This window comes from Mandrillus leucophaeus, unplaced genomic scaffold (assembly GCF_000951045.1).
Source record: "Mandrillus leucophaeus isolate KB7577 unplaced genomic scaffold, Mleu.le_1.0 Scaffold623, whole genome shotgun sequence".
NCBI classification, from domain to species: Eukaryota; Metazoa; Chordata; class Mammalia; order Primates; family Cercopithecidae; genus Mandrillus; species Mandrillus leucophaeus.
In genome coordinates, this window is record NW_012106731.1 from 1360617 (window position 1) to 1373018 (window position 12402).

Genomic DNA, 12402 nt, shown 5'->3' on the forward strand with positions numbered 1-12402 from the left:
GGAGTTTCACCGTGTTAGCCAGGATGGTCTCGATCTCCTGACCTCGTGATCCGCCCGCCTCGGCCTCCCAAAGTGCTGGAATTACAGGCGTGAGCCACCGCGTCCGGCCAGGAAATAGCTTTAAATAGAAATATATATATATAAAGCTTTAACACATTTAATTTAGGAAAATAAATCAAACTCAGAAGATACTAGTAGACTTGAAATGGAGATTAGAAGCACCATTTTCAAATGCGACGTTTAAACAAGCTACCAAACTAGTACTTAAAGTATAGGAAACTTAAAAGTTTTGGATTCTGCCCTGCTTTTGTTTTTGTTTTCCGTGGAAAGTTTAAGAAAGGAGAATGGGCAGTTGACAAAATGCAGGGGCAAAACTTAAAACCGTCAACCAAAATAAAATATAATGCTGTATACGTGGATAGAGAAACCCTGTCAGATGCTTTTGGTTTACACCCTGATGAAGATTTTGACAGCACTGCACAAGGAAATGATCTTGATGTGCTACCATTTCATTCTTTGCTGAATGTAGCCAATTTAAACTGCTAGAATTCCTTGACATTCTTAGTCTGGCATATCTGAGTCAGCATCTTGTTGCTGCAGCAGCTTAATTAAATTTGCCAGTTTTTGGCACAGGACAGACATGTTCTCATATTCAGAGAGACAGCTGTGTAGCAGTATTGTTAAGAGTGCAGACACAATACTGTTAGGTTTGAATAGCTCTCAAGACATTTTCTAGTAAGAAGTCAATTTGCTGTAATACATTTCTCCCAAGATCAGCAGTTAATGTTCATTTTGTTAACCTAAAATATGCTTATTTTTATACAATTATTGGAGAAACTTTAGTAGCTATGTCTTTTTTTACCTGTGTTATTTTCAGAGCCAACCTAAGTATCCTAATTTTAATTTCCAAAATTCTTCTCCCATTCGTTTATCAGCTCTTTGAGTAGTTTTTTATCCATTGGTTCGCTCTGAGAGAGTGGTGTTAAATATTTTTTTCTTTATTTGGGGACCTACATATTTTCTAAAAAACTGTTGTCATCTTTTGGAATTTTTGACATATTTATTCTAGTATTATAAAGTTAATTTAAAACAAATCAGGAGTAGTTTGGATGGAACGTAACTCACCCTTTGTCCAGATGCAGATCTAAATTAGTAATTCTCAGCCGTTTCAGACTGATACCCTCCCACTTTTTATGACAGATATTTATAAGAAATAAGATACCTCCTTTACTAGCTTAAAATGAAATTAATAGATATAATTTCTAAAAACAATAAGTGTGAAATAACTTATTTTTATGTAAATTCATAGAGACTACTGCATTATGAGATATAATGAGGTAGTGAGATGCATCAGTTAAAATGAATACAGTTCATTTATTTAAGTTCATTTAAAATATTTAAGAGAGAATAAAGCATACCATAAAATAATCATAGGAAAAATAAAATGTACTGTTAGGATAAATAATAACAGACTAGACTTATTTGTACCTGGTAAGAAAAAGCCTGAAAGGGACTGTTGAAAGTTATGCAGGATAGTAGTGCATATTGCAGGCATTTAGTCTTCCCCCCTTCTGAATGCCTTTAATCCCCCCTCTTTTGTGACAATCCAGATACACCTATAGGCTTCCAGAAGGCCCTGGGGACATTAAAACTGCCTTGATTGAGAACCACTGCTATGGATATTTTCTCTTCCTTCTCTTTTTCTCCCTTAATCCCTGATCATGATGTTCTTAGGATTCTCTTCAGTCACCTACTTGGTATGTTCACTTTGGAAACCTAAGTTCTCCGTAGTCCCATTGTGTTGATGTACATATCTACTTTTCTTTCTTCTTCATTGACTTCTCTAATGCACTTGATTATAACATCCTGGAGATTGGAGATGGTATTGTACTTAGTGTTGTATTTCTAGTACCTAGCATAGGCTGGCACATGGTAGTTAATAAATATTAACAAATGGAGGAATGAAGAATGAGTCAGCAGATGTCCATCTTTCTCATTAGTTTCCCTTCCTTTCTGGATTATTGTGTAATTTGGAGCCAGGTTATAGGAACAGTTACTGTGGTGGAAATTACAGTCGTACAGGCCAAGGAAGTATAGTTTTTGATGCACTTCTAAAGTCTCTTATTTAAAATGTAGATTATAATAACTGAATAGCAAAAATAGAGATGGGTTATGAATAAGATAAGGAAGTTGTGTTCATATACCTTAATTTGGATAAGGTGACTTCTTAAAAGTAGGGGTAGCATTTGTGAATCTGAGTAACAGAAACTCTCTAAAATAAAAGAAATTTATTTGGGTGTAAAGCATTGCAATGGGAATATGTATGCCATAGTAAACTATGTGCGTATTCAGGGAGGTGAAGGAGGACAAAGATTTTTAAAGGAAAAAATTAGGATTATGTGATTGTTTTGAAATAGTTATACTTGATCTTTGAAAGATAATAACAAAGGTGACACCAATCCAAGGTTGGACGGGCAGTTCCTGAACAAATACCCTTGCAGAAGTATTTTGTTATCAGGAATTCAAACATGAGAACTCTGTCTTCATGGCCTTCACTAGCTCTAATTATTGGGGGGGGGGGGGTTTGTTTTGTTTTGTTTTTTGTTTTTTTAAGTTCCAGGGTACATGTGCAGGATGCGCAGGTTCGTTAGGTAGGTAAACATGTGCCATAGTGGTTTGCTGTACTTACCAACCCATCACCTAGGTATTAAGCCCAGCATGCATTAGCTATTTTTCCTAATCTTCTCCTACCCCAACCCCACCCCACAACAGGCCCATGTGTATTCCCTTCCTTGTGTCCATGCATTCTCATTTTTCAGCTCCCACTTACAAGTGAGAACATGTGGTGTTTGGTTTCTGTTCTTGTGTTACTTTGCTGAGGATAATGGCTTCCAGTTCCATTTGTGCCCCTGCAAAGGACATGATCTCATTCCTTTTTATGGCTGCATAGTATTCCATGATATCAAGGATTTTTAAACATTGGTGACTCCATTGTGATTCTGACAGCCTTTACACATTCCATAAACAAATATGGTAACAAGTTCTGAAACTGCTCACTACTTTCTCTTCTGGTACATTTCTTTAAAGATATGCCAGGAGTTTTGTTTGGCATCCATGAAAAGCATAAAGTCATTTGCATGAACTCAGCCATGTACCAGAGTGATAGAGGATTGTACAACTTTTCCAAAACCATTACTGCTTTCAAAAAATACGGTGCATATGTTAGAATTCTCTTAATTTTTGAGATAAGCAGAGGAAATCGGAACATTTAAAATCTCAATGAATTTTTGTTAACCTCAAATTTGTGATTCCATTACATTGTGTTCTTAGTAGGTTTTGTTCACCATATTAACTGATAAATCTTAGTGATGAATTTAAGTATTAAGAACTCAAATTGTAATAAAATGTAAACATAAAATACCTGCATATGTAATTGGCAAGAATGATTTTCACCTCTTTATTAATGGGGAAAAAAGTTCTAAATAAGTATGCCTCTTCCTCTCCATCAGGTAATTGAAGGTAAGTTTGCATTGTGAACCTATCCCACAGAATACTTAATCTACTTTAAATGGCTAAACATCAAAATGCAGGTGGCAGAGTTAGATAATAATCCAGAGTTTACTCTGTTAATCACGCTATATTCTCCCTAGTGATTGAGAATCATGACGTTCCATGATAGTAATCTTCATGTGAAAAGCACATATTTGTAAATTATATTTTGTTTTCCAGACGTATAGGAGAAAATTTGAATGCTTCAGCAAGTTCTGTAGAAAATGAGCCGGCAGTTAGTTCAGCAACTCAAGCAAAGGAAAAAGTTAAAACCACAATTGGAATGGTTCTTCTTCCAAAACCAAGAGTTCCTTATCCTCGTTTCTCTCGTTTCTCACAGAGAGAGCAGAGGAGTTATGTGGACTTGTTGGTTAAATACGCAAAGATTCCTGCAAATTCCAAAGCTGTTGGAATAAATAAAAATGACTACTTGCAGTACTTGGTATGTATTCTATTCTTCAGTTTCAGGAAAAAATATTAAAAATTAGGAAATATTTTTATCTTAAATTTACATTTATGTTTTTAGGTCTGCTCATCTTTTTTAAAATGGAAAATTTAAGGAGATTACTTGACAGAGCAATGGTGCTTTAATTCTTTTATTGATTCCATTATAGTTCAAGCATTTTGCTCCACTGCTTAGCATGTCTTACTCCATTTCATCTTAAGTACTAGCAGTAGAACTTTACATAGATTATACCAATTTTAAATTATTCCTTAATTATTACTTCAATTAAGACTTTTCCAAATTCTCTCAATTATATAAATGATGCTGTGCTGAACATCTTTGTAGCCAAATCTTTGTTCATATTGATGATAGTTTCCATAAGATAAATTCTTAAAAATAAAACTGCCAGACCAAAACATATGCATATTTTCAAAGCTTTGATCTGCAGTTACACATGCGTAAATTGTTCTACAAAAAGTTTAAACCAGTTTGTTTGTACCTCTGTTGTATGACAGGTTTTGAAAAAACTGTCTTCTCTAATCCTACAGGGATAAGGTAACAGAAAATTGAAATCAAATTTTAAAAAAGAAAAAAACTATCTTCACTAATATTGGACATTACCTTTTTTGCCTTTAATTTAAAATTGGAAAAGTGATCTCTTGCTTTACATTAATTTAATTTATGATTACTAATGAAAATAAACATTTTCCATATGTGGATAAGCCATTTTTATTTTTTCTTTGGTAACTTGCTTGTTTATATTATTTGCTCATTTTTCAATTTGGACGTATGTCTTTTTAAAAAAATTTGAGGCCAGGCACGGTGGCTCGTGCCTATAATCCCAACACCTTGGGAGGCTGAGGCAGGTAGATCACCTGAGGTCAGGAGCTCGAGACCAGCCTGGCCAACATGGCGAAACCCCATCTCTACTAAAAATACAAAAAATTAGCCAGGTGAGGAGGCGCCTGTAGCCCCAGCTACTCGGGAGGCGGAGGTTGCAGTGAGCTGAAATCGTGCCACCGCACTCCAGCCTGTGCAACAAAGCGAGACTCCACCTCAAAAAGTAAATTTAAAAAAAAAATTTGACAACATTTTATAAAATCAGCTTCTCAATTCCTGAGCATGTATTGTATAGTCTTAGTCATTTGCTTTTCTATTTTGTGGAGTTTTTAATAGCAGTTTATCGTTACTATGTAATAACTTTTACTGACTTCTTTGATTTCTGCTTTGGATTTGATTCTTTAATTATTAAGTCCAAATTATTATAGCAGTGATTAAAAAATTGATTGTTTTTTAATGAAACTTTTTATCCCAAGACATGTCTACTTTTTTAAAAATCAGGATATGAGAAAACATGTGAACGAAGAAGTTACTGAGTTCCTAAAGTTTTTGCAGAATTCTGCAAAGAAATGTGCACAGGATTATAATATGCTTTCTGATGATGCCCGTCTCTTCACAGAGGTAAAAATCAACTCACATTTGTGTAAACTGCCAGTGATAGGCAATAGCAGCATTCTGAAATGTGTGATGATTCCCCCAAAAGCATTTGGAACTGTCAATATTACCAATTTAAAAACCGCAGGTCTTTTCTTCATCATGCATTAAAATAGTTTAAAAACTAACATCTCAAAATTGTGTACTATAGTATATTTGTATGTATATTTATATTCTTTAACGATCCAACTATTATATCATTACATTTTACTCACGTAATAGTTTGAACTGACCCACTGATTTCACTTGTGAGAGAATAGTGTTTAAAGAGTTATCCTGGTACCTAAAAATCTGATACTTTAAAACTCAGTCACGGGAACTTGTGCTCATTATGTTTGTGGTAACCAACCACAAAATGATAAACTTCAGCTCTGAGTTCATTTTTTGATACTTCACTCATTCATGCAAATTTATTAGCAAGACCTGTATATCATCCCAGCTCGTACCCTACCATCATTCATTGAGCCTACCAGAAAATTAAAGTATACTACTTAAATAGGCAAGGCGTGTGGCACACGCCTCTAATCCCAGCACTTTGGGAGTCCAAGGCGGGCAGATCACCTGAGGTCAGGAGTTTGAGACCAGCCTGGTCAGCACAGTGAAACCCCGTCTCTACTAAAAATAAGAAAATTAGCCAGGCATGGTGGTGGGCGCTTGTAATCCCAGCTACTCAGGGGGCTGAGGAAGGAGAATCACTTGAACCTAGGAGGTGGAGGTTTGCAGTGAGCTAAGATCGCACCATTGCACTCCAGCCTAGGTGACAGAGCGAGACTCTGTCTCAAAAAAATTGGATAAAGTATGCTACTTAAATAATAACTATATATGTACATACACATATATTTATAGTAGAGTTTATAAATATCAGTGTAAATTTAAGCCTTTAAAACTGGTCACTGTAAACAATAGTGTTAATATATTTAACACTGCTGAACTCTACACTTAAAAAGGGATAAGATGGTAAATTTTACCATAGTTTTAAAAAGCAAAACTAGGCACTGTAAGTTGAAGGACAGCAGGAGTATTACACTTTCACTGTTTTAAAAAAAAAAAAAAAAAAAAAACAGGCCAGGCACGGTGGCTCACACCTATTTTTTCAGCACTTTGGGAGGCCAAGGCAGAAGGATTCAGCCCAGTAATTTGAAAACAGCCTGGGCAACATGATGAAATCCCATCTATACAAAAAATTTAAAAATTAGCTGACATGGTGGCATGTGCCTGTAGTCCTAGTCCTAGTCCCTGCTACTTGGGAGGCTTAGGTGGGAGGATCACTGAAGCCCAGGAAATGGAAGCTGCAGCGAGCCTTGATTTTGCCACTGCACTGCACTCCAGTTTGGATGACAGAACGTGACCCTGTCTCAAAAAAAGGAAGAAAAAACAAAAAAAAACACTGTAAGGAAGAAATTTGTTGTTAATATGAACCAGAAGAATGATTCTTGTAAATAAATGAATTTGATTTTTATTTTCTGTGAACCTAAATATAATGTATCCAAATGGAATGTCATAATTTTCTATGTGGAAAAGGAGCTGGCAGCTATTCTTGTTTTTTAATAGTGCCTTTTAAAAGACCAGAATGATGTTTTTAATACATAAGTCATAGTTCAGGCTGGAGTGCAGTGGCACAATCCTAGCTCACTGCAGCCTTGAATTCCTGGGTTCAAGTGATCCTCCCCACCTCAGCCTCCTGAATAGCAAGAACATGGGCATAGGCCACTGCATCTAATTTTTTTTTAGAGATAGGGCCTCCTATGTTACCCAGGCTGGTCTCAAACTCCTGACCTCAATCCTCCTGCGTCAGCCTCTCAGAGTGCTGGGATTATAGCCCATCTTTCTTAGGAAGAGTCTTTACAAAGTTCTGCAGTGGCCTGCATGATCTCTCCCCTCCCTCCCATCCCCCATCCTCACTTTCTACACATTGTCCTATCAGTTATTCTGCTCCCACCTGCGGACTGGCCTTTACATTTCTTCAATACTTCAAGCATAGTCCTGCCTTAAGTCCTTTGGCATTTGGGGTTTCTATTTTTATCTCAGTCTGTTCCCCGGATTTCTGCATGGAATAGTGTCTTGATTCTTTTATGTCTCTCTCTGTTCAGATGTCACCTATCAATGAGGATTTCCCTGATTACCCTATGGAATGTAGTATGACCCTCACTTTTCCCTTTACCATATTTTATTTTTGCTTATTGTCCTTCTCCTCACTGTTTTTGTAAAACAGTGCCTTTTTGTAAGTGCTGTTTTATTCACTGATGTAGTCTCCCAATGACTAGAATAGTGTCTGGCGTGCTTAAGTGCTCAAGTGCTCAATGTAAATATTTCTTGTGTGGATATAAAACTGTACTTTATTAACAAAGTACATTACTTGGTAGCTAATGGTAAATGATAAACATTGTCATGTTTTTTTCCATATTGATGTGGAAGCACACTTTCTCTAAGTTGTATTTTACATCCCCACTGCAAAGATTCACTGATACTTTTCTAAGATCTTTTAGTTTTAAGATTTTATGTTATACAATGTCATGTATATATGGAAAAGTATATAGAACAAAAGAAAAAATAGATACAGCTTAACAGATAATTATATAGTAAACATCTGTGTAACTCTTACCCAGGACAAGAAATAAAACAATACCAGTAATCCAGAAGCCCCCTGTGTAGTCCTCCTGTATAATAAATAACGTTCTCCTTACTTGAATAAATAATCACTGTCCCAGCTTTGGTGGTGATAAGTTGTTTGCTTTTTGTGTGTATATGGAGAGTGGTAGTTCTACTTCTCTTTTGCCTGATTTTGTGGGGATTTTTTTTTCTTTTTTTTTAAGAGACAGAGCTTTGCTCTTGTCGCCCAGGCTAGAGTGCAGTGGCACGATTTCAGCCCACTGCAACCTCTGCCTCCTGAGTTCAAGCTATTCTCCTGCTTCCGCCTTACAAGTAGCTGGGATTACAGGCTCCCGCCACCACACCCAGCTAATTTTTGTATTTTTAGTAGAAATGGGGTTTCACCATGTTGGCCAGGCTGGTCTCGAACTCCTGACCTTGGGCGATCTACCTGCTTCAGCCTCCCAAAGTGCTGGGTTATAGGCGTGAGCCACCGTGCTTGGCCCCTTTTGCCTGATTTTGAATTTTATGTGAACAGAATGCTTTTGGGCCTTCCTTCTTTCATTCAGTATTGTGCTTTTTAGATTCTTAAGTTGTGTGAGTTATAGTTCATTCATTTTCATTTCTGTCCATTTTTCCATTATATGAATAAACTACAATTTATCCTGTTGATCAGAACTTGGGTTGCTTCCAGTTTGGAGCTATTCTAAGCAGTACTCTTAAGAAAATTCTCATACATTTATTTTGGTACACATATGCACACGTTTCTGTTGGATATATAGATGCTTCTTGACTCACGATACAGTTACATCCCAATAAACCTATAGTGAATTAAAGATGCATACACCTAACGTACCAAATAGCATGGTGTGTTTTAGCCTACTCTAAATATGCTCACAATACTTACATTTACCTACAGTTGGGCTTAATCATCTAACACAAAGCCTATTTTATAATAAAGTATTGAGTGTCTTGTAATTTATTGAATGCTGTGTGTTGTGACAAAATTGCAATGATTTGGCACCATCGTAAAGTTGAAAAATCATTTAGTGGAACCTTTATAAGCTGGGGACTGTTTGTATACCTAGGAGTGGAATTATTGGGTCATAGAGTATGCATATCTTCAACTTGAGTAGATTTGCAAATGGTTTTCCAAAGTGGCTATACCAGGTTATATCAATTTACATTCTAACCAGCAGTGTTCAAGTGTTCTGTTGCTCTACATCTCAGATAGAGATATATATATACACATATATATATATATATGGGGGGAGGGGAGAGCACACGCATGTTTTCATATGCTGCTTGCTCACTTTTTCTTGCAGAATAACTGTTCATGTTTTCTAATTGATATGTAAGATTTCCTTATATATTCCAAATACAAAAACTTTATGGGCTTTGTATGTTGCAGTTTTTCTCCTTTTTCTGTTTTGAATTTTATCTTTTTATATTAACAAGCTAAAATTGTATATATTTATTTTGTACAATATGTTTTTAAAATATGTATACATTGTGGCAAGGCCAAACCAGGCTAATTAACATATGCATTACCTCACAAACCTATTTTTTTGTTGTGAGAACTCTTAAAATCTACTCTCTTAGCAGTTTTCAATTACATCGTAATTATCATCACCATGTTTTACAATTGATCTCTTGAACTTTTTCCTCCTACGTGACTGAAATTTTGTGTCCTTTAACCAACATTTTGACCACCACCCCAGCTATTAATGCTCACATTCATTCACTGTGGTTTGCACAGTTGTAATATTCTGATTGCATCATTTATTCATTGGAATAATTTTTAAAAGATATGCTTTCCCTTATTTACTATTCGGTTTCCCAGTTCATGTAGCTTACCATGGGACAAAATAAATACTAGATTCTTTCCTTTGAAATACCACTTTTTAAAAAACTAGTTCCTTTTTATTCTCCAATGATGATGTATTTTCTTTTTTTAAAATGTTATTAAATCATGGAGTTAAACATATATGTGTTTCTGTCCACGAAGATTATTATCCTTTGTAAGCCTCAAATAATACTAACTCACTGAGAGGCTCTTCCTACTGGCTTTTCAGTCAATCTGGTAGTCTTTGAGGCTCATTTTCTACATTTCCTGCCCTGTCGCTGGAATCAGCCATTTTCTAGAGCCCTTGTTTCTTTTAGTGTGAAGTGATATTTCAAGACTACAATGTGGGCACTACGGATGCTCCTGGGTTGATCATTGTTTTGAGAACAATTCAGTGGATAGAACTAGGAAAGAATATCTCATATGTCTCATTTGCTTTATCCCACATTACACTCACAACAGCCTCAAAATAACAATACTAGTGATCAATACGATAACAATTGAAATTATTTTTTGTATGCTCTTCTCATTCCCCCCCACATTTTTTAAAAGATTGTACTGTGTTGTTATTGTTAGAGCATCATATAGCCATTAAATCCTAAAGCCTCCCTTTTAAATCCACATTTAATTTTTAAAACTATTGAGGTATAATTTACATATAAAAATTACTCATTTTAAGTGCATTTCTTTTGTGAAATATCTATTGAAGTATTTTGCTGATTTTTTAATTTGCTTTTATTTTTATTAAGCCATAAAGTTTCTTTATATAGTCTGACTACAACTCCATTATATATAGTTTTCTTCCAGTTTGTGATGTATTTTTACATTTTTTAAATAGTGTCTCAAAGAACAGAATTTTAATGGTCTAATTTATCAAAAATTTTTGTGGTTAGTGATTTCATGTGTTCTGGCACAGAAATATTTGCCTATCCCAAGTGATTCTCAGACTGGGGTCAGTTTTACTCCTTCCTCACCCACCCCGCACCCTGCCCATCCCTAGTACTTTGACAGTGAGACATTTTTGGTTGTTGCAACTGGTAGAATGCTACTAGTATCTGCTGCGTAGAGGCCAAGGATGCTGCTAAACATACTAAATGCATGTGAGTGACGTCCCATACAACAAGGAATTATCCAACTGAAAGTGTCAGGCGTGCTTGCATTGAGAAACCCTAATCTAAAGGGCTTATAGTTTTAACTTATACACGTAAATAAGTCTATGTTGATTTCAAGTTAATTTTTGTGTAAGATACAAGGTAAGGATCAAAAGTCATTTCTTTCCGTATGAATATCTAGTTGTTCTAGCATAGTCATTTTCAACTGAGAGTGACTTTGCCTCCTAATGGACATTTGACAATGTCTAAAGCTTGGTAGGGGTGCTGATGGCATCTACCGGGTAGAGCCAGAGGTGCTACTAAATATCCTACAATGTACTGGACAGCCTAACACTACAAAGAATTATGTGGTCCAAAATGTTAGTAATGCCAATGTTGAGAAACTCTGTTTTAGCATAGAGTTTCGTTGAGAAGGGTATTTTTTCCCTTACTGAATTACCTCGTCACCATCACGTGGATCAACTTTTTTTGAAGACGGAGTCTCCCTCTGTCACACAGGCTGGAGTGCAATGGTGCAATCTCTGCTCACTGCAACCTCTCCCTCCCGGGTTCCAGCAACTCTCCTGCCTCAGCCTCCCAAGTAGCTGAGATTACAGGTGCCTGCCACCACACCCAGCTAATTTTTTTGTATTTTTAGTAGAGATGGGTTTCACCATGTTGGCCAGGCTGGTCTCGAACTCCTGACCTCAGGTGATCCACGTGCCTCGGCCTCTCAAAGTGCTGGGTTTACAGGTGTGAGCCACCATGCCCAGCCTGGATCAATTTTTTGACTGTTTTGTTTCATTAATCTGTATGTCTGTCTTGATGCCAAAACCATATGGTCTCGATAACTGTAGTTTTATAGTCCTGAGATCATGGGTTCTTTACATTCTCATGTAAATTTTGGAATCAACTTGTCCATTTCTACAAAAATCTAGGTGGGATTAAAACAGTGTTAAGCTAGATTGCTTTCCTTTCTTTTAAAAATAAAATCTGATAATCTCTTTTAATTAGAAAGTTTAGCTATTTACATCCATTATGATGACAGTATGTATTGATTTTGTTTGTGCTTTCTGTTTTACTTTTTCTGTACTTTCTTCTTTTTTTTTTTTTTTAAACTCCTTTTGAGGAGATTGACATTTTTCCTCTTTTTCCCCTCTCTGTTGGTTTGGAAATTACATGTCTACTGTCTGTTTTCTTAGTGGTTACTCTTGAATTTTTACAGTGAATAATTCCATTATTCAATATCAACTAGCCTCCCGAATAATACAGAAATCATAGAACATTTTGACTGTCATTACATCCCTCTTGACTTGTATGCTATTTGTTGTAATGCAGTTTCTTTTTTAAATCTACCCACATTATTATTTTATATGGACTATGTTTGT

The 12402-nt window shown here is 35.9% G+C and overlaps 1 protein-coding gene across 3 annotated transcripts in view; it reads left to right on the top strand.

Moving 5' to 3' along the window:
* The window catches only part of ICE2 (interactor of little elongation complex ELL subunit 2), a 73921-nt gene that overhangs the window by 13884 nt on the left and 47635 nt on the right, over window positions 1-12402 (top strand). For 2 of the 3 annotated variants that reach the window (XM_012000276.1, XM_012000275.1), the window contains 2 exons: window positions 3730-3991; window positions 5336-5455. In XM_012000276.1, coding sequence (XP_011855666.1) covers window positions 3730-3991; window positions 5336-5455 — 382 coding nt within the window. The remainder of the gene's footprint in view (window positions 1-3729; window positions 3992-5335; window positions 5456-12402) is intronic. The other variant, XM_012000277.1, reaches the window with a different exon arrangement.